General features: G+C 45.8%; 1 protein-coding gene across 1 annotated transcript; it reads left to right on the forward strand.

Moving 5' to 3' along the window:
- The first annotated feature begins 795 nt into the window (after window positions 1-795).
- LOC138800576 (transmembrane protease serine 9-like) lies at window positions 796-16257 on the forward strand. Its single transcript, XM_069982349.1, has 9 exons — window positions 796-915; window positions 1182-1386; window positions 4251-4513; window positions 7695-7846; window positions 12211-12442; window positions 12532-12745; window positions 13044-13309; window positions 15527-15696; window positions 15858-16257. Exons 1-9 carry the CDS (start codon window positions 861-863, stop codon window positions 16134-16136), a joined length of 1836 nt encoding a protein of 611 aa, XP_069838450.1. The 5' UTR covers window positions 796-860; the 3' UTR covers window positions 16137-16257.
- Window positions 16258-22397: the final 6140 nt, after the last annotated feature.

The following is a 22397-nucleotide window of genomic DNA, read 5'->3' on the forward strand; positions in this document are numbered from 1 at the left end:
CTCCCACTGCTCTCCCATCAAATATTCCATGCCTCTGTCTCATATTGTGTGTGTTTGCTGAACACAGGCTGATGATGCAGACAGGGGGCAGGGCGTGATGTCACAGGAGGCGGGGCTGGATCCCCCAATCCCTTGAGTGATTCACCATCTCCGACCCGCCAGAATCAGCTGCTGCAAGGACTGTGGACTGTGATGGAACAGCTGAGGGAAAGCATTGCATTCTGGAACCAGCACTGCATTCTGGGAACTGCTCAACCAGTAAGTACAGAAACACAATACAGAACACCCCCCCCCCCTCCAAACAAATAGATTTTTGGTCATTTCAAAACTTGGAGAGATAGGTATGTAATGCTATATGCTTCTGCAGAAGTTTCATTTTTTTTAACCTCTACCTGGAGTTCCCCTTTAATCATTCTCCATATTACTGACTCCGACTCCACCAGGAATATCAACCCTATTTTGCACACAACAGATAATCCTTACCTACCACACCTTCTTCTATGTCACTTATAGACATGGTAAATACAATAGGCCACCACTGGTTACATTGTTGGAGACTATCAGGTGGTTTGTGTCACATATTTATTGGAATGTATACATAAGATAAGAACAAGGAAATGACTGACATAAATCCGGTTTATTTTATGGCAGTTTTCATTAACTCAATTTTCAGGAAATACTCTACCAACTAATACTAACAAAAACATGTTAAATGATTAACAAAACTGCCATAAAGAATTCTGTTACCTCCATCCCCTCCGATAACCAGGAAGCCGTTGTCATACATATAATTAAGACCAACAAGAAGGGGAAAGGTTCAGTAGTGTGATCACCCTCCTCACCGAGAAGGTATATCTGCAATGGGGGGTAAAGCGAGTGGCATGGCGCCTCTGATACTCCTCATGGTCCTCGGTGGTAAGTAACATCTCCAATACTGCCTGTCCTGGTGGCTTTTATTTTTTTTGTTAATTTTGTGGCTACAATGATACAACGTTTTTACCATAGATTTGGTTCTTTGGCTATTTTCCTAAAATGGGTGATTCCCCCCCCCGCCTATTGTTTTGTTTCATTTTGTGGCTTAATTATAAAATATAATGTAAACTGTTAGAAATGGTAAATTTACCTGTTTCCATATTTCTTGTCCCAAAAACAACTATTACATTTTACCCTTTCGCTCACAGTCTCCCCTTCTGTCTCCTACAACACAACCTGGTCCCCTCCGGCGTGCGGCGTTCCGGTGGTCTCCGGCCAGGCTGCTGAGGGTACAGATGCCCTGGATGGACAGTGGCCCTGGCAGGTCAGCGTGTGGTATTCGGGGTCCCGTATATGTGGAGGGAGTCTGATCTCCAGCCAGTGGGTGCTCTCCGCTGCTCACTGCTTTATAAAGTGAGTACGATGACTGGTGACCATCACTCGTCTACCGTCCTTTCGATATAATTAGGTTTAACCCCTTCCTTCCACAGCTATTTTTTCTTACATTGTTAATTTCTAACCTTCTAAGGTCCAGAACATTTTTCTTTATCCGTCCTCAGAGCTTCTTTTTGGCAGTTGTAGTTTTTAGTGTCACCCATCAGTTTACTACATATTTAGAGATAAATGACGTTTTAAAAAATTTGGTTCTCCAGGTTTGTAAATTTTTGGCTTAAAATTCGCAAACCTGTGAACTGAACCTCAATGAACTAAAACTTTTTTGGTGCAATACTTACCTGTCCGTGCTCCCCCAGTATCCTCTTCTGCGTCTCCAGTGTCTTCAGCCTGCTGTCACAAGTGTCCCATCTCAGTCAGTAATCGGCGGCAGAAGACACTGGAGACAAACAAGTGGACACCGCGGAAACACGGACAGGTGAGCATATCATTATTTTATGAATTTCTAAAATGAAGCTTGCAGAAATTTGCTTCGTCAACAAAGCAATTCTTGTGAGCTTGTCTGCGAATTCAGCTATGCTCCCCTCTAGTGTAGCATGTTGAGGAGTGAATATGTAAAAAAGAAAAAAAAAACACAAAAAATACAAATGCTCCAAAATTTATATGCTTTTTTTTTTTTTGCAATGATCTTTTTTCCTCCCAGGAGAGTTGTACAGATACTTTTGATCACGGCATCCCCAATGCTGGTTGCTGAAAGCTAGTAGAAGCTATGTTTGTCAGCCAGCTCCTGCTGCTTATTGGGCATCATCAGTTCCTTTATACGCTCCATACACCCCAGGTCAAATGTCTGGAAGGAGTTAAAGTAAAAACTTTGGACATGTCTGAGAGACAGGTCAAAAGTTTTGATCGATCCGGGTCTGAGTGTTCACATCCTGAAAGATAGTAAGAATGAGTGAGGAGAAGTGTGGTGTCCCACTGTTGAGTGCCCTAGGCACCTGTCATAAAGTACTCTCTTCAGGTTCAGTGGGGATGAAGGTAGTATTTTATAGTTTCGCCAGTAGGTGTCAGTATTATTTCTAAACCTTGTTATTCCATTGCACAGCTGAAGTTAGCAAAGGGTTACTGTTTATGTGTACCATGTGTTCTGTGTTAACCTATAGGAGATTTTCTTTCTTCCTCTACCTATCACTGTTCTCCACACACACACACAGCCCCTGGAGAAGTGGCTAGTTAACCCTGTGTGGGAGGAAGTCAGTTCAGTCAGTCTAGTCTGGTCTGAGTCTAGACACACGTGTATGCAGAGCCAACCAGAGACACTCAGGTCTTTCAGTCTATCTACTATATCTATTATGCAGTGCTAGACACTACAAAGGGAGAAGAGTCAGGGATCATCCTAGCCCATGCCGTGAACCAGTCTAAAAGGTGCAGGGCAGTATCCTGATATACAAGACGAACTAGCCTGGATAGAACAAAGCTACCAAGAAGGTCTACATATTCTATCTTGCAGTGCAGGTACACAGGAAGGCTTGGACACTTAGCTTCACCCAGATAGCCACGGTTGGTGCTTGTACCACCCTATTAGGACGGGAAGCTTGACACTCTAGGCAAAAGGTGGTCAGATTATAGTCTATACGCGGGTACAAGTAAACTTTGTACTCTCAAGTATCACTTCAAGTTCCGACAGAGCACAGTACTACATGGGTTAGGACTCTCTTGACAAACTCCTCTCCTCTACACTGATCTACTCTGTTTCCAACTCTTCAAGCACCGCTACAACTACCTCTACTTTACTCTAATTCTGCATGCATCTCCGCAGCACCACTTAGTTTAAAGGGGTCCTCCAGTGCTACAAAAACATGGCTACTTTCTTTCAGAGACATCACGACTCTTGTCTCCAGGTCAGGTGCGGTTTGCAATTAAGCTCCATTCACTTCAATGGAACCGAGCAGCAAAATCAAGTTGGAGACAAGTGTGGGGCTCTCTCGGGAAGAAAGTGGCCATGTTTTGTGTTCTGTATTATCAAGAGACTGTACAGGAAAGCTGTTCTATTTTTTCTTCAATGGGACTTATCTTTTTCTCCCCACCAGCATCCATACACACTAGCCGCACACCTTGGGTCATTTTTCCCCTTTCTCTGGGTGGCAGTACCGATAGTCCGGATGCGTCAATTGCCACTCAGGACTACCGTGACAGGAGCCCAAGAGCCCCATCACAGCAGGTCAACAAAGCAGGTGTCAACATGACCCCTGTGTGCTGGACTAGCACTGGCGTCACGACACTTCCATCTTTGGCTGAGCCACCTGTCATAACATCATCACGGTGGTCCAACACCACAGACCACGCTTCAACATGATTCGCTCCCCACTCTGTGTCCGTGACTTCTCCCGCCTCGTTCTCATAATAAGTCAGGTCTCAACACTCCTGGACTGATCAAAATTTTTGACGTCTCTCAACTTTTTAGAACAAACGTGACACTTTAACGTGATCTATGAATGGGGAGCTGGGAGTCTTGGCGTTGCCTTAACCTTCCATTTTCCCGAGGCGGCAGTTCTGAAATTTCTTATTGCCATAAAGGATTTTCAGATGTTTCCGGCTCTGTATACTTTGAGATACTTAGAGAAATGATGAGATATATAATTAATGTGATCACATCTCTTACATATAGACTCCATGGGGGAGATATATCAAACATGGTGTAAAGTGAGACTGGCTCAGTCGCCCCTAGCAACCAATCAGATTCCACTTTTCATTCCTCACAGATTCCTTGGAAAATTAAAGGTGGAATCTGATTGGTTGCTAGGGGCGACTGAGCCAATTCTACTTTTCACAATGTTTGATAAATCTCCCTCTATGTTTCTTTGTGATTCCCCTTTTCCCCTCACCAGCTCGGATAAGCCGCATTACTCTATACACCTGGGGAGAGATCACCTCACAGCGGGGGGTAATCTCACCGCTCAGGTCAGTGATATCATCAGACACCCCCAGTATACAGACCCCGGAGGCCGAGGGGACATCGCTCTGCTGAAGCTCTCCAGCCCCGTCACCTACACCCCCGACATCCTGCCCATCTGCCTGCCACCTGCTGCCGCCACCTTCCCCTGCGGCATGGAGGGCTGGGTCACCGGATGGGGTAACACTTCTATTCAGGGTGAGTCTTATATTTTAATGTTTATTTAATAATTATTTAATAATAATATAGTGTCCTATATACAGATCCTGCATCTCCCCTGTATATCTGTCAGATATACGGCTTATAGTGTCCTATATACAGATCCTCCATCTCCTCTGTATATCTGTGGGGTATATGGCTTATAGTGTCCTATATACAGATCCCACCCCCTCCTTCGTAGATCAATGGGGTATACGGCTTATAGTCTCCTATATACAGACCCTCCCCCTCCTTTGTATATCTGTGGGGTATACGGCTTATAGTCTCCTATATACAGATCCTCCCCCTCCTCTGTACATCTGTGGGGTATACGGCTTATAGTGTCCTATATACAGACCCTCCCCCTCCTTTGTATATCTGTGAGATATACGGCTTATAGTCTCCTATATACAGACCCTCCCCCTCCTTTGTATATCTGTGAGATATACGGCTTATAGTCTCCTATATACAGATCCTCCATCTCCTCCATCAGCAATTAGGAGTCATAGCACCCCGGAGCATTTAATCTAGACCACAGTTGTCCCCTCCCTCTCCTCCCCAGCTGGGGTGGGTTCTATGCCTGACAAAGTCCTCAATCGTTGGTAATTTCCTTCTGGATTTTTGCCAGCTGCCCCCCTAGTCTCTCCATGGCGGCCACCAGCTCATTAGTAGTCACTCATCTAGCAGACCCTCTCCGCTGTGGGCTCAGTACTGTGGTAGGCCTTCAGCTGCTTCATTGGCCATCGTCTTCCATCATCCACCGTATTCTTCTGGTACAGCAACGATGGAAGGGAAGAACTCTCTCACTAATAGTCTCTGGGCTGGAGAACTAATATATCATCATCTGAAGCCCCAGTAAACTCTCAGTTAAAGCGACTCTGTACCCACAATCTGACCCCCCCAAACCACTTGTACCTTCGGATAGCTGCTTTTAATCCAAGGTCTGTCCTGCGGTCCGTTTGGCAGGGGATGCAGTTATTGTCATAAAAAAATAATTTTAAGGCTATGTTTACACTACGTGAAATAATGGCCGTCAAAATCAAGTTTTATTTGGCAGATATAAGTTTTATGTCCGCGGCCGCATTGAAATCCACGCTCGTTGGAGCATTACCGGCCGGAAAAATTTGACATGTTCATTTTTCACGGAGAAGTATAAATGTTATTTGATACGTAGTGTGCATACAACGGCCGTAGTTCCATTGAATTACATTCATTTTAGGGAACCTCAAAACAACAACCGTAGTTTTGCAACGAAGACTATGGCCGTTGTTTTACGTTGTGTGAACATAGCCTAAATTGCAGCTCCATGCCCTACGGGCGTATCTGTGCAGTAACTTTACACCACCCCTCCTCCCCACCCACCTCATCATTAGGAATGCTCAAGGCAGATTGCCTCCTATTCCCCACCTGTGTCAGCCCGGCACATGGGCTGGATCATTAAGACACCTGTGCAATGTTCAAACAGAAGTAAATGTTCCAGTGGCATTCCTAATGGTGAAGAGGGTGGGGAGGAGGGACCGAGGGGTGGTGCAAAGTTAGGGCACAGATACGCCCGTAGGGCAGGAGCTGCAATTTTAAAATACATTTTTTATGACAATAACTGCATCACCTGCCGAACGGACCCCAGGACAGATCTTGGATTAAAAGCAGCTATCCGAAGGTCCAAGTGTTTTGGGGGGGACAGATTGTGGGTACAGATTCACTTTAAGTCATACGCTCTATACACACCATGCTAACACATCTTCTAACACATAGTTACCCACATTTGAAATTTTTTTCCAGGTTTACTTAAGCATTGACAAGAGGTGTGGCTTATTGTGCTGCTTCAGAATCTCATAATACTACCCCTCAGCTGCTTCAGAACCTCATAATACTACCCCTCAGCTGCTGCAGAACCTCATCCTACCCCTCAGCTGCTTCAGAACCTCATAATACTACCCCTCAGCTGCTTCAGAACCTCATAATACTACCCCTCAGCTGCTTCAGAACCTCATAATACTACCCCTCAGCTGCTGCAGAACCTCATCCTACCCCTCAGCTGCTTCAGAACCTCATAATACTACCCCTCAGCTGCTGCAGAACCTCATCCTACCCCTCAGCTGCTTCAGAACCTCATAATACTACCCCTCAGCTGCTTCAGAACCTCATAATACTACCCCTCAGCTGCTGCAGAACCTCATACTACACATTTCCGCTGCTGCAGAACCTCATACTACACCTCAGCTGCTGCAGAACCTCATACTACACATCAGCTGCTGCAGAACCCCACACTACACCTCAGCTGCTGCAGAACCTCATCCTACACCTCAGCTGCTGCAGAACCTCATACTAGACCTCAGCTGCTGCAAAACCTCATCATACACCTCAGCTGCTGCAGAACCTCATCATACACCTAAGCTGCTGCAGAACCTCATACTACACCTCAGCTGCTGCAGAACCTCATCACACTACACCTCAGCTGCTGCAGAACCTCATCACACTACACCTCAGCTGCTGCAGAACCTCATCACACTACACCTCAGCTGCTGCAGAACCTCATCATACACCTCAGCTGCTGTAGAAACTCATCATACACCTCAGCTGCTTCAGAAACTCATCATACACCTCAGCTGCTGTAGAACCTCATCATACACCTCAGCTGCTGCAGAACCTCATGCTACACATCAGCTGCTGCAGAACCTCATACTACACCTCAGCTGCTGTGGAACCTACCTCCCCCCAAGACAGCCACTAATAGTAAGCCAGATAATGCCCCCTCCCTCAAACCCCATATAGTACAATTAAAAACAATAGAAACACCAAAGTAATTAAAGTGGGAGAAGACAAGAGTCCGAGTCTGCACAGGGGAATATTGATGGGACAGAGAAGGTTATGCTGTGCAGATACCATTGGGATTGGTCTCCCAGAGTCACAGCTATCAGGCGGGCGGGAAAAATGGGGAAAAAAATTTTCAGTGCAGTAACCTTATCACTCAGCGCAAGAGGTGTGGGATTGGTGGTTATCACAGCAAAATACATGAAAACACAGAGGAGAGGCGGCAAGTAGTCTGGTGACGCCATCAGGTGGATGGGAAGGAGGAGCGGCCGAGCCACCCACAGAGACGGAGACTGTGAGGAGGAAGAGGGATGGATGACTGTATTATGTGCTTATAATATAGAATAACATTTCCATATATTTCCAGGTAATCGGGAATATCCCAAAAGCTTCGAGAAGGTCAAGACTTTTCTGATTGACCGGACAAGATGTGAGGGTCTGTATGGTGGGAGCTCCTCCAGTAACGTCTCCACCATTCCGGATGACAGGATATGTTCTCACTGCAGAGGCCTCTGCCAGGTACTCTACACAACATGGGAACACAATGCTCTAGAGCATGGGTCTCAAACTCAATTTACCCGGGGGCCGCTGGAGGTAGAGTCTGGGTGAGGCTGGGCCGCATCAGGTTCTCCACAAGAAGGGAACTGGGGGGTGACAGAGGGGACTGGGGGGAGCTGGGGGGTGACAGAGGGGACTGGGGGGAGCAGGGGGGTGACAGGGGATTGGGGGTGACAAAGGGGACTGGGGGTCTCTGAGAGGGGACTGGGGGGAGCAGGGGGTGACAGAGAACTGGGGGGAGCAGGGGGTGACAGAGAACTGGGGGGAGCAGGGGGTGACACAGGGGACTGGGGGTCTCTGAGAGGGGACTGGGGGTGACACAGGGGACTGGGGGAGCTGGGGGTCACTGAGAAGGGACTGGGGGAGCTGGGCACACACCCCTCCTCCTCCTCCTCTCACCCCCGGCACCGGCGCTCTCCTCTCAGCCGCACATGCAGCTCCTCAATCTCTGAAGGAGGAGGCCGCAGGGACTGCAGGGTGAGGTGATAGCATCACTGCAAGTCCTGGGGCTGTAAAGCAGGATCGGGGATCTGCACTGCATCCCCCATCCTGCTGAACAGCCCCAGGACTTTCAGCGATGCGATCACCTTTCAGTCCCCGTGGCCTCCTCCTCCAGAGACCGGGGAGCTGCATGTGCGGCAGGGACGCTAGGGGGCGGCGGCTCTGCTAGGCGGCTGTAGGCCCCCGCAACGCTCACCTGCCCCGCACCGCTGCCGCACACCTCTCCTCCCACCACCGCTGCTGCCGCCGCCGCCCACCTCTCCGTCGTCTTCGGGAGGCCGGCCGAACAGCTGCAGCCATCTCTGATGCCGGCCCCCCACTGCTGCGTCATCAGCTGCTCAGCCGTGATTGGCTGAGCACAAAGTTAAGCTCAGCCAATCGCGGCTGAGCAGCTGATGAGGGCCGCACTTACAGGAAAGCTACCATTGAGATGGGGGCCGCAAACTAGTGTCCCGAGGGCCGCAGTTGGCCCGCGGGCCGCGAGTTTGAGACCCCTGCTCTAGAGCAGTGCTTCTCAAACTGTGAGGCGCCCCCTAGTGGTTGGTGAGGCCCAGCTGAGGAGGCAGTTTTCACAAAAGTAACTATGATCTGCACAGTCCTTTTGCTGTTTGCAAAAATCTTCGTTTTAGCAACATTATTAATTCATTTCATACTTGCTTTATTAGTATATAGAGCTTGGGAGATGAGTGAAAGATAGTGAAAGATAGCCCTAGCATTATTTTCAGCTTTCAAATGGACTTTCACCACAGACCCTCTTGGTCAGTCTGGTGAGGCCCAGGCATTGCCTTGGTCTGTTGGGTGAGGCTCCAGTAGAAAAAGTTTGAGAAGCACTGGTATAGAGGGTAGTATTGGTCCTGGTATATAGCTATACATATATATATATATATACAGTATATATATATATATATATATATATATATATATATATATATATATATATATATATATATATACACTCACCGGCCACTTTATTAGGTACACCTGTCCAACTGCACGTTACCGCTTAATTTCTAATCAGCATGTAGACATGGTCAAGACAATCTCCTGCAGTTCAAACCGAGCATCAGTATGGGGAAGAAAGGTGATGTGAGGCCTGTGAACGTGGCATGGTTGTTGGTGCCAGAAGGGCTGGTCTGAGTATTTCAGAAACTGCTGATCTACTGGGATTTTCACACACAACCATCTCTAGGGTTTACAGAGAATGGTCCGAAAAAGAAAAAACATCCAGTGAGCGGCTGTTCTGTGGGCGGAAATGCCTTGTTGATGCCAGAGGTCAGAGGAGAATGGGCAGACTGGTTCCAGCTGATAGAAATAGCCAAGCGTTACCACCAAGGTAGGCAGAAGAGCGTCTCTGAGCGCACAGTACACAGTATGGGCTACAGCAGCAGAAGACCACACCGGGGGCCGCTCCTTTCAGCTAAGAACAGGAAACTGAGGCTACAATTTGCACAAGCTCATCGAAATTGGACAGTAGAAGATTGGAAAAACGTTGCCTGGTCTGATGAGTCTCGATTTCTGCTTGAACATGACAATGAGGTCACTGTACTCAAATGGCCTCCACAGTCACCAGATCTCAATCCAATAGAGCATCTTTGGGATGTGGTGGAACAGGAGATTGGCATCATGGATGTGCAGCCGACAAATCTGCGGCAACTGTGTGATGCCATCATGTCAATATGGACCAAAATCTCTGAGGAGCTTCCAGCACCTTGTTGTATCTATGCCACCAAGAATTGAGGCAGTTCTGAAGGCAAAAGGGGGTCCAACCCGTTACTAGCATGGTGTACCTAATAAAGTGGCCGGTGAGTGTGTATATATATATATATATATATATATATATATATATATATGTGAATATTTCCCTCATTGCGGTATATTGAGTGGTCAGGATGAGAATGTCTAAGGGTTCAGCATTCACATTACATGATGCAGACGTGACTGTGACAAAAGTGCACAAAAGTTACCGACCGCAACACCCACTTGTTGCTTATTTATTTAATATTTTGAAGCTTAAATAGTAAACTGTATAGAAGGTGAATGGGGGTAGTAGTCATGTAATGGTGGTGACTGTATAGAAGGTGTATGGGGGTAGTAATGATAACTAAATCATCAAGAACTTCAAGGAGAGAGGATCCATTGTTGCCAAAAAGGCTCCAGGGCGCCCAAGAAAGACCAGCAAGCGCCAGGACCGTCTCTTAAAAGTGTTTCAGCTGCGGGATGGGGCTACCAGCAGTGCAGAGCTTGCTCAGGAATGGCAGCAGGCAGGTGTGAGGGCATCTGCACTGTGCACTGTGAGACTGCGGAGACTCTTGGAGCAAGGCCTGGTCTCAAGGAGGGCAGCAAAGAAGCCACTTCTCTCCAGAAAAAACATCAGGGACAGACTGATATTCTGCAAAAGGTGCAGGGAGTGGACTGCTGAGGACTGGGGGAAAGGTGTAGGGAGTGGACTGCTGAGGACTGGGGGAAAGGTCCAGGGAGTGGACTGCTGAGGATTGGGGGAAAGGTGCAGGTAGTGGACTGCCGAGGACTGGGGGAAAGGTGCAGGGAGTGGACTGCCGAGGACTGGGGGAAAGGTGCAGGGAGTGGACTGCTGAGGACTGGGGGAAAGGTGCAGGGAGTGGACTGCCGAGGACTGGGGGAAAGGTGCAGGGAGTGGACTGCCGAGGACTGGGGGAAAGGTGCAGGGAGTGGACTGCCGAGGACTAGGGGAAAGTCATTATCTCTGATGAATCCCCTTTCCGATTGTTTGGGACATCTGGAAAACAGCTTATTCGGAGAAGACGAGGTGAGCGCTACCACCAGTCTTGTCTCATGCCAACTGTAACCGGCATCCTGAAACCATTCATGTGTGGGGTTGCTTCTCAGCCAAGGGAATCGGCTCTCACAGTCTCACAGCCTAAAAACACAGCCATGAATAAAGAATGGGACCAGAATGTCCTCCAAGAGCAACTTCTCCCAACCGTTCAAGAGCAGTTTGGCGATCAACAATGCCTTTTCCAGCATGATGGAGCACCTTGCCATAAAGCAAAGGTGATAACTAAATGGCTCAGGGAACAAAACAGAGAGATTTTGGGTCCATGGCCTGGAAACTCCCCAGATCTTAATCCCATTAAGAACTTGTGGTCAATCATCAAGAGACGGGTGGACAAACAAAAACCAACAAATTCTGACAAAATGCAAGCATTGATTGTGCAAGGAGGGACGGCTATCAATCAGGATTTGGTCCAGAAGTTGATTGAGAGCAGCCGGGGAGTATTGCAGAGGTCCTGAAGAAGAAGGGTCAACACTGCAAATATTGACTTGCTGCAGTAACTCATCTACCTGTCAGTATAAGCTTTTGTTACTCATAATATGATTGCAATTATATTTCTGTATGTGATAAAAACATCTGACAAACACACATAAAAACCAGAGGGCAGCAGATCAGGGGAAAATATAATATTTGTGTCATTCTCAAAACTTTTGGCCATGACTGTACATATAGGAAATACTAACACCTAGTGGGGAAACTATATACTTCATCCAACACTTAACCGAAGTGAAAGCTTTAGGACAGGTGCACAAGAGAAAACACCCTTGGTGGGATACCACACATACACCTTCTACGATGGTTATCACCATTACATGACTGCTACTCCCATATACCTTCTATACAGTCACCACCATTACATGACTACTACCCCCATACACTTTCTATACTGGTCACCATTGCTGGACATTCACCTTTTTGTTGCATCGTAGAAGTTGTGTTATAATAAGTTTTCGTCTCTTAAGACTTTTAATAACATCTGAATTGTTGACATCTGCACATTTATATATTGCAGAGAGATTTCGGAGGCGCCCTAATGTATGAAGCGCAGGGCGTCTGGTATCAGGCCGGTGTGATCAGCTGGGGGTTTGGTTGTACTAGTATTGATCGCCCTGCGGTGTACACCATGGTACCAACCTACATCTCATGGATCCAGAGCTACGTACCAGAGCTGCCACAAAACCTAGGAAGCATCTCCAACCCCACTATAGACTGTGACCGATCCTACAGGCCCAGCTCTGCCACCAGTGAGGAGACTCTCTTTACAATATAACTGTCTTGAATTATTTTACATAGATTTATGTAGTTATTTATATATTTGCCTTTGTTCCTCCAGATGTTTCCTCGCTCCCCCTGGATTCTCGGGCAGCCAGTTCTGTTTGTGGCTCTCCGCTGGTGTCAAGCCGTATTGTAGGTGGCACGGCGGCTGTACCGGGAGAATGGCCATGGCAAGTCCATGTGAGACACTGTTTGTTCTCATCCTGTTCTGTATGTGGAGGATCCCTGATCGCCCCTCAGTGGGTAATGAGCGCTGCCCACTGTGTTGACTTGTAAGTGCTGCCATAGCTGTTCTCTGTGTAACTTCGGCTCCACTAGATCATACTCGACCTTAAAATGCGTTTGTGGTAAACTGTTTGTATGTCCATTTGTGGGATTAAACCCCAAAAATATAGACCCCCCCCCCCAGAAAGAATGATCCCTATTTAAGATGACTTGGAGAAACATCATAAAATGACTGGCAGTGCCATTCTGCAGCACAGAGTATTTCAGGAGTCCTAGTGGTGGTAGATAACTTCTCGCCCTGTCACTGTACTACCTGATAAAAGATGACTTTCCCCTTTTCCTCAGCGATATTACTCCCTATTACTATACAGTGTATTTGGGAGCACACAAACTGAAGGATTTGGATGCTAATGTGGTCATTAGCGGAGTGCAGAGGATTGTCTACCATCCCCAGTATACCAGTGTTGGGAGCGGAGGAGATATAGCTTTATTGAAACTCTCCTCACCCGTCACCTACACCAAGTACATCATGCCCATCTGTCTGCCCTCGGTCACCTTCCCCTGTGGCATGGAATGCTGGGTAACCGGCTGGGGCAGAATCAACACAGAAGGTGAGATACTACAGGAAACCGTTCTTATATTTACAATGTAGACAACTCCTGTCCATTTCCTTCACTTTATTCCCACTCTTTACATTCTTCTTATTCTTAAAGGGAATGTCCAGGCAGATTTTTCTTTCTAAATTAGCCCAGGATCCCAGTCCCAGAGATTATCATGCAGAAGCCCTATTCTAATTAATTCATGCATGGAACTCAATGGGTGTGGGACAGTTGTCTAAGCAATCCAGTCCATGAGTTACAACTCTCAATGTCAACCTGTGGAAAACACATTGGACTATATAATGGCAAGTCTGCAGAAGTGGTGTCCCACCACAGGTGTTCTTTTCTCTTGTTCACCTGTCGCAAAAGCTTCTTACTCCAGGTTAAGTGGTGATGGAGTGCACTTTAAAGTTTCACCACTAGCTGTCAGTATTTTTTTATATGTATGCTTTTATGTATTGCACAGCTGAAGTTAGGAATGGGTTACTATTTTATATGTATCATGTGCTTTTGCTGACCTATAGAAGATGCTTTTTACTTCTAACCTATCTCTTCGTTTCTTTTTCAGTAGTTTCTTTGTCAGTTTAGTACAGTCTGGTCTAGTCTAAGACACGTGTGGTCAGATGCAACTTGAGACACCTAGTTCTTTCAGTACTTATACTATATCTACTATGCAGTGCTAAACACTACAAAGTGGAACATCCTAGCCCATGCTGTGAACCAGTTTAAAAAGTGCAGGGCAGTATCCTGATACAAAAGAGGAACTAGCCTGGACAGGACAAAGCTACCAGAAGGTCTACGTATCCTATCTCGCAGTGCAGATAACTGGGACATCGCCTGGAGCTTAGCTTTGCCCAAGTAACCACGACTGGGGCTTTTATGACCCTAGGAGAAGAGTCACTCAACACTGTAGGGCAGAAGGTGATTAATGTAGACAAAGTGAAGAAGTCGGCACTCAATCATAGGTTTCTTCCATTGATTGGGATGTTCTCATTAGGCTGTATGCCACTCTAGGAGCACGTGAGATTGATCCCCAGACTCAAGGGTATCCAAATGTAGAACAAAATACCACGATTTTCTCCAGCTCACTTAAAATGCAATCCTTTATTCATATAAATTTGTTAAAAGGCATTTTAACAAATTTATATGAATAAAGGATTGCATTTTAAGTGAGCTGGAGAAAATCGTGGTATTTTGTTCTACAGAAGGTGATTAGACTATAGTCTATACACAGGTCCAAGTAAACTTCTCACTCAAGTATTCTCTCAAGTTCTGGCAGAGTATATTGCTACATTGGGTTGGGACGCCCTTGACAAACTCCTCTCCTCTACGCTACTCTACTCTCAACTTTATAAGCACCGCTACAACTACCTCTACTCTACTCCTCTACTGTACTCTACCTATTCAAGCATCTCCTCAGCACAAACGAGTTCAAGTGCTAAAGCCTGTGTAAAGATCTATCTATTTGCTGCAAAAGTGTATTGTACCTCCAAGAGACAGTACAGTAAAGCCGTTTTATTTTTATGTCACTGGTTCCCCCTACCTGTCATGTTCTATATGTCCTCCACGTCTGTCATGTCCTTCATAACCCCCCATCTGTCATGTTCTTGATGTCCCCCCATCTGTCATGTCCTTCATATCCTCCACATTTGTCTTTCATGTCCTCCACATTTGTCATGTTCTTAACGTCCTCCAGATGTCATTTTCTTCATGTCTCCCACATCTGTCATATTCTTCATGTCCTCCACAATTGTCCTTCATGTCCTCAACATCTGTCATGTTCTTCTCATCAGCCCATCTGTCATGTTCTTCTCATCAGCCCATCTGTCATGTTCTTCTCATCAGCCCATCTGTCATGTTCTTCATGTCTCCCCCCTCTGTCATGTCCTTCACATCCACCATATTGCTCATGTTCTCTACGTTGTCCACATTTGTTATGTCCTTTATGTCCTCCTCATTTGTCCTTTACGTCCTCCATGTCCTCATTTATCATGTTCCTCATGTCCTCCACATTTGTCATCTTCTCATCTTCCATATTTGTCACGTCTTTCACATTTATCATGTTCCTCATGTCCTCCACATTTGTCATCTTCTCATCTTCCATATTTGTCATGTCTTTCACATTTATCATGTTCCTCATGTCCTCCACATGTTTGGCCAATCAAAATCTAAGGTGTATGGGGGCCTTAATGGTTCCAAGAGAACTATAACCTTTATGTACTTTTATAGTAAGTCTGCCAGATCCACGGACCCTCCAGAAGGTGACAGCTCAACTAATAGACCGAACAGAATGTGACAAGATGTATCATGAGGGGAGTCCAGTGAGCAGCAGCCAAAGAATAATTCTGGATGATATGATGTGTGCCGGATATAAGGAAGGACTGAGAGGCACCTGCCAGGTGAGATCAATTGGCCTACAGTAAATAGATTGACCATAAATCACTGATTCCGGGTTTATATTTGTAATCTTATTATTTTGCTAAATAACCTTCTTGAAATTTATATTTTCTTGTTACTGAAGTGTTTTTTTTATTTTATATTTTTTCCACCTTCTTTGCAGGGAGACTCTGGAGGACCTCTGGTGTGTAAAGTGCGTGGGGTCTGGTACGAAGTTGGCATTGTAAGCTGGGGGGCTAAATGTGGTCAACCAAGAAAACCAACTGTGTACACCCAGGTGACCTCATACCAGTCATGGATCAGGAATTACATCCCAGATATAACATTCACCGAGGTGACTAACATCCCAGAGCCAAGTGTGAAGTGTTCAGGAAGTCTCTGCCTTCCAGATCCAGCATGGACACTCCTGACTCTACTGACATGGATACTGAGCTCCATGTGACTCCACCAAACATCTCGCTAAGAGCAGCTCACATCTGACTTTGTATTTGTCTTCCTCAAATAGCACAGCAATTCACAAAGGGGTACTTATCAGCTGCTGTATGTCCTTCTGGAAGTGGCGTATACTTTCCAGTCTGACACAGTGCTCTCTGCTGCCACCTCTGTCCATGTCAGGAACTGTCCAGAGCAGCAGCAAATTCCCATAGAAAACCTCTCCTGCTCTGGACAGTTCCTGACATGGACAGAGGTGGCAGCAGAGAGCACTGTGTCAGACTGGAAAGAATACACCACTTCCTGCAGGACATACAGCAGCTGCGATTTTTTAATAAAAGTAAATTACAAATCTGTAGGTGTGTCTTGTCTTGCTTCATAACCATACAGGAACCTAAGACTACATACTAAGGCTGGGGGTCCTAGCAGAGGGCCAGGGCTCAAACGAACCACTGTAGGGAGCGTTCTAGCTTGCGTCCGTTCTCTACAAAGTCCAATATCAAAGAACCCATACACTTCTTCCACCCATGTGACTTCCTATCTACAGCCCCTGTAAGGTGCGCTGTGAATGAGTGAAGAGTGCATATAGAAGAAGTAAAGAAGGAGTTAATAGGATAGGAAAAGAAGATACTCTCATTGGTCCACAGATCCATGTGACACATAAACAAGCAATAACCCTTTCCATACTTCAGCATAGTGCATATACTTACAATAGCGACATCTTGTGGCAAAACTTTATCACTACTACATCACCGCTTATACTGTATACAGAAAAGTACAGGCTTTTGCGATGGGTGTAACTAATGGCAACACCCATGGTGGGACACCACACCATCATCAACACTTAGAGGTTGGGTTAATGGCTGTCATGAAGAGGTAATAAAGAGGCAGTCACCCGATTATCATAACCTTTATGACCTCACTGTAGAAGGAGTTCCATAAAGATGTATAAATCTCTCTATCTTCCCTTTATCCGCATTCTCAGTATTTCTTGCTGACATAAGGATCATTTTGTTTCTCCTCTGTATTCCTCTGGGTGATCGCCTCTTCCTTCCTGCTTCTCTTTTATTTTTTGGACAGCTGGTGGTGGAGGAAGGACGGAGCCTCTCCCCTAAGGCTTCGAGAACCCAACAGGCCAGTTCCTGCTCATTCTAACCTGAAGAATGAAAATATTAAAGGGATTGTCCAGTCCCTGAGGTTCACATATACTGTGTCTGACATACAGCACCTGGCCAGACAGCAGTAAAGAGGTGGGATACTCCTGCTGCCACTCAAGGAGACCGAGTGCACGTTACAGGCACCAATGAAGATCCAAGAAGATCCTCACTCCTGTGCTCGACCACCCTCCCCTCCCCGTTACGACATCCTTGAGGCTAGCCACTTCTAAAGCTCAGCCTGTTCACCACCACGAGGCTTCACATCCTCTATATTTTAAAATGACTCCACCAACTTGTCTGCATCTTCCTTTGACTCCTGAATTGTCAAACCAAAGCTGTGACGGTTTGTTTTATATGTCATGTTACATGGAACACCTTCATACATAATACTGCCTGCAAATTTCAACGCCAGGATTGTGTAACTAAAAACCCTAAGGAAAATACCCCACCCCTGTGGAGGAAACCTTAAGGAAACCATGGCTGAAGGTTTGCCATTCCCCTTGGCTCAGAGTTTTAATGTCAACCAGTTAAAAAGATTGATAACAAATTCAACATGGCAGCAGATATTCAATGACAATATCAAGCACAGAACAGATACAAGACAAGAAGTTACATCTCTGCAAAATGGCACCCCTCCATATTGTAATGCACTAAGCACTTACTCTCTGTACTCAAATCGGAACTGCAGGTTCTTAAGACGTACAGATTAGAGTTTTCCGACCCAGATCAATTAGTACTAGCGGAGGAGCAATATGTTTCTCCCTCTACTCTTATCTATTTAAGTGGAATGGCTTTATAGATAGACCTATAAAAAGTGCTTAGGGCTTCGGGGTAGTCTGTGTTTTGCTATGAACAGTCGGCTTCCTGGATTCCTCACATCTCACCCAGCTTTCCTTGGATAAGATATGCAGGTCCCGCAGCCCAGTACTTCAGGATCAGGAATCTTAGGATTATATATGGATCCCGGACCACCTTCCTGCCTCACACATGGGGCTATATAACCATAAACCTAGAGTAAAAACTTATCTTTCAGGATAAAGTCCAGTTTAGTTTATGATGAGGAAGAAGTGATCATGAATATATATGTATATATGTGTGTGTTATAAGTTCACGTAACCTGGTCTGTCAGTACGGTTCTCGCTCTACACAAGGACATGAGCTCCGTACTATGGAACAGAGACACCGGGATGGTCCCTGCGTTACTAATAATGTTTCTAGTGGGTGAGTGACATATTCTGGGTCAGATTGACTTAAGTTTTATGTCTGATTTACCTCTATGGGGTATGGGGTTACCTTTATGGGGTATGTGGTAACCTTTATGGGGTATGGGTTACTCCTATGGAGGTATGTTGTTACCTCTATGGGGTATAAGGTTACATCTATGGAGTATGGGGTTACCTCTATGGGCTATAGGGTTACCTCTATTGGGTATGGGGTTATCTCTATTGGGTATGGGGTTACCTCTATGGGGTATGTGGTATGGGATTACTGCTATGGGGGTATGGGGTTACCGCTATGGTGGTATGGGGTAACAGCTATAGGGTATTAGGATACCTCTATAGGGTATGGGATTACATTCATGGACTATGTGGATACCTCTATGGGGTATGGGCTTACATCTATAGGGTACAGGGCTACCTCTATGAGCTACAGGGTTACCTCTATAGGGGTTTTTGGTTACCGCTATGGGGGCATTGGGTTACCTCTGTAGGGTACAAGGTTACCTCTGTGGGGTATGGAATTACCTCTATGGGGTTACATTTATAGGGTATGGGCCTACCTTTATGGGGTATGGGGCTACCTTCTTGGGGTATGGGGTTACCTCTATGGGAAATTGGGTTACCTCTATGGGGTATGGGGTTACATCTATGGGGTATGGGGTTATCTCTATGGGGGTATGGGGTTACATCTATAGGTTATGGGGCTACCTCTTTGGGGTATAGGGTTACCTCTATGGGAAATTGGGTTACCTCTATGGGGTATGGGGTTACCTCTATGGGGGTATGGAGTTACCTCTATAGGGTATGGGGTTACATCTTTAGAATTCTGTAGGTTCCACTAAAAGGGGTATTCCCTCAAAATCTTTTTTACACCAGGTATTAGCCCACCCATAGCTTTACATAGTTAGTTATTATGTGTTTTGAGTGGTTTTGGTGCTTTCTCTGCTTTCTGACTCCCTTTGTATTAAAAAAAGCAGCAAAACACAGTCCACTCCGACACTTGAAGGAGGCTGTCCAAGAGGAGAAGGCTGGCGGCTATACTTGCAAGGATAGCACTGAAATGGAGAGTGATCCTTCTGGTGGCAGCAGCAAAGTCATGCCTATTCAGAGCCTGGCACACATGGCTGATTTAATGCTGGGCTAATTTTCCCAGGACAAACCCATTGTCCACATAATTGAGAGCAAATGTTATTGGATGTTTGCAATCCTCAACCGGTATTAAGATAAGGTGTCCTCTTTTATTCTGGTGGAGGAGAGGAGCAATTGATTGCAGGAATACCATGAAGAAATCTTGCAGAACATAATGGAAATATTCCCACCTACCATTGCTGGTGGCAGTGAGGAGAGTTCCTCCCAGAGCCTGACGACATCCATCAGATTCACAGCCACAAAGTGAATACTCTCCAAGGTGTGGGACACATTCATGGCACCCCCTGGCAAAACTTCCATCACTGCGGGACCTACAATGAGCACGGGGAACAAGTATCGGCAGATGTTGTGGGAGTACCTGGCTGATTGCAACCTTGTCCTCCCTGATGCCTCGGCGCCCTACACCTATTGTTTGTCCAAGTTTGACACGTGGCTGGAACTGTGCCTGTATGCCTTGGAAGGGCTGGCCTTCCCTGCCTCCAGCGTTCTGTCAGAAAGGGTGTTCAGTGCAGTCGGGGTTATCATCACAGACAAGCGCAGCCGCTTGTAAACTGACAGTGCTGACCAGCTGATGCCCATAAAAATGAACAGCTACTGGATTGACCCAGACTTTGATTCTCCACCGGAGGAAAGCAGCCAAAAGTGAAGTTCAATGTGTTTGCTACAGCTTATTTCCTTCTCCTCATCCACTGCAGAAATGGGCCATTGATGGGCCATAATTTTTTCAGGGACTCACCTCAAGGGCCTTAAAAGTAATTTTTGGAGTGCTCACCTCAAAGACCTCTAACTGCGCTTTTAGAAGGCTCAACTCTGCTTTTAAAAGGTTCAACTCAAGAGCCTTGTGAGAAGTTCCAAGGTGTCATAGTATATGACATATACGTGTCACCAAGGTGCCTGGCCTCAGTGAAGTGAAACGGTAGCTTTTGTCAGCAACCCTAGGTTACTGAAACATTTTCAAAATAATAATATAGCTGTTTTCACAGCTGATCGGGCCAGTCTTTCACTGGAGCAGTCTTAGTGCTGGGTGGGATGACTGCTCCCACGAATTCCAGGCTGGATTTCCATTTCCAATATTTGGCTAAACTGCATATGGAGAGAGACTTTTCTATTGCCATTTGAACTAATCCCCACACCTCTAACTTTGCTTTTAAAAGGCTGAACTCATGTTAATTTTTAGAGGGCTCATCTCAAGGGCCATGCATATAATTTTTTGGGGATGCTCACCTAAAGGGACATCCATAAAAAAATTTTGAGTGCTCACCTCAAGGGTCTTAAGATAATTTTTTCAAGGGGTCATCTGTAGGGCCATGTCACCACATGGGTCGTCAAACTAAATTTTTAACCCCTTAAGGTCAAAGCCTATTTTCGTTTTTGCGCTTTTGCTTATTCCATTTTAAGTTTAAAAAACCATAGCGCTTGCATTTTTTCACCTAGAGACGTATATGAGCGCTTATTTTTTGCGAAACCAATTTTACTTTGCAATGATAGGCATTATTTTTCCATAACATATGCTGCGAAACCGGAAAAAAAATCATTTGCGCTGTCAAATTGAAAAAAAAAACAAATTTGTTTTGATTTCGGGGAGTTTTGCATTTACGCCGTCCGTCCTATGGTAAAACTGACTTGTTATGCATGTTCCTCAAGTCGTTACGATTACTATGATATATAACATGTATAACTTATATTGTATCTGATGGCCTGTAAAAAATTCAAACCATTGTTAACAAATATATATTCCTTAAAATCGCTCCATTCCCAGGCTTATAGCGCTTTTATCCTTTGGTCTATGGGGCTGTGTGAGGTGTCATTTTTTGCGCCATGACGTGTTCTTTCTATCGGTACCTTAATTGCGGATATACGACTTTTTGATCGTTTTTTATTACATTTTTTCTGGATTTGATGCGACTAAAAATGCGCAATTTTGCACTTTGGAATTTTTTTGCGCTGACGCCGTTTACCCTGCGAGATCAGGAATGTGATTAATTATTAGTTCGGGCGATTACGCGCGCGGCGATACTAAATATGTTTATTTATTTATTTATTAATTTATATTTATAAAATGGGAAAAGGGGGGTGATTTGGACTTTTATTAGGGGAGGGGATTTTTTATTAATAAAAACACTTTTTTACTTTTTTTTTACTGTAACTAGAAGCCCCCCTGGGGGACTTGTATATACACAGCACTGATCCCCCTGGGGGACTTGTATATACACAGCACTGATCCCCCTGGGGGACTTGTATATACACAGCACTGATCCCCCTGGGGGACTTGTATATACATAGCACTGATCCCCCTGGGGGACTTGTATATACACAGCACTGATCCCCCTGGGGGACTTGTATATACACAGCACTGATCCCCCTGGGGGGCTTGTATATACACAGCAAAGATCCATTAGATCGGTCATAGATTACTATGGCCTGCTGCAGGCCATAGTGCCTCTAAGTGCAGCTGTCAGGTTTGACAGCTGCACTTAGAGGCTTAATTAGCCGGCGCGGCAACGGGACCCGCGCCGGCTAATAGAGGCACTTCCCGGCTGCACATGTCAGCCGGGATCAGTGCCGTTCAGAGCGGGGTCCCGGCGGGACCCCACTTTGAACACCCCGAGCGGCACCATGACGTATCAGATACGTGTTGGGTCGCTAAGGGGTTAAAGGGCTCACCTCAAGGGCACCAAGATAAAGTTTTAGAGGGCTCAACTCAATGGCATCATAATCAATATTTGGAAGGTCTCAATTCTAACT

The sequence above is a fragment of the Dendropsophus ebraccatus genome, chromosome 9, assembly GCF_027789765.1.
Source record: "Dendropsophus ebraccatus isolate aDenEbr1 chromosome 9, aDenEbr1.pat, whole genome shotgun sequence".
In the NCBI taxonomy this organism is placed as follows: Eukaryota; Metazoa; Chordata; class Amphibia; order Anura; family Hylidae; genus Dendropsophus; species Dendropsophus ebraccatus.

Excerpts from the sequence above, each read along its gene's own strand:
- LOC138800576 (XM_069982349.1), top strand. The coding sequence starts at position 861 with ATGGGGGGTAAAGCGAGTGGCATGGCGCCTCTGATACTCCTCATGGTC. Across the intron at positions 916-1,181 it reads ACTCCTCATGGTCCTCGGTG|TCTCCCCTTCTGTCTCCTAC; the intron begins GTAAGTAACATC and ends TTTCGCTCACAG. Across the intron at positions 4,514-7,694 it reads GGGTAACACTTCTATTCAGG|GTAATCGGGAATATCCCAAA; the intron begins GTGAGTCTTATA and ends ATATATTTCCAG.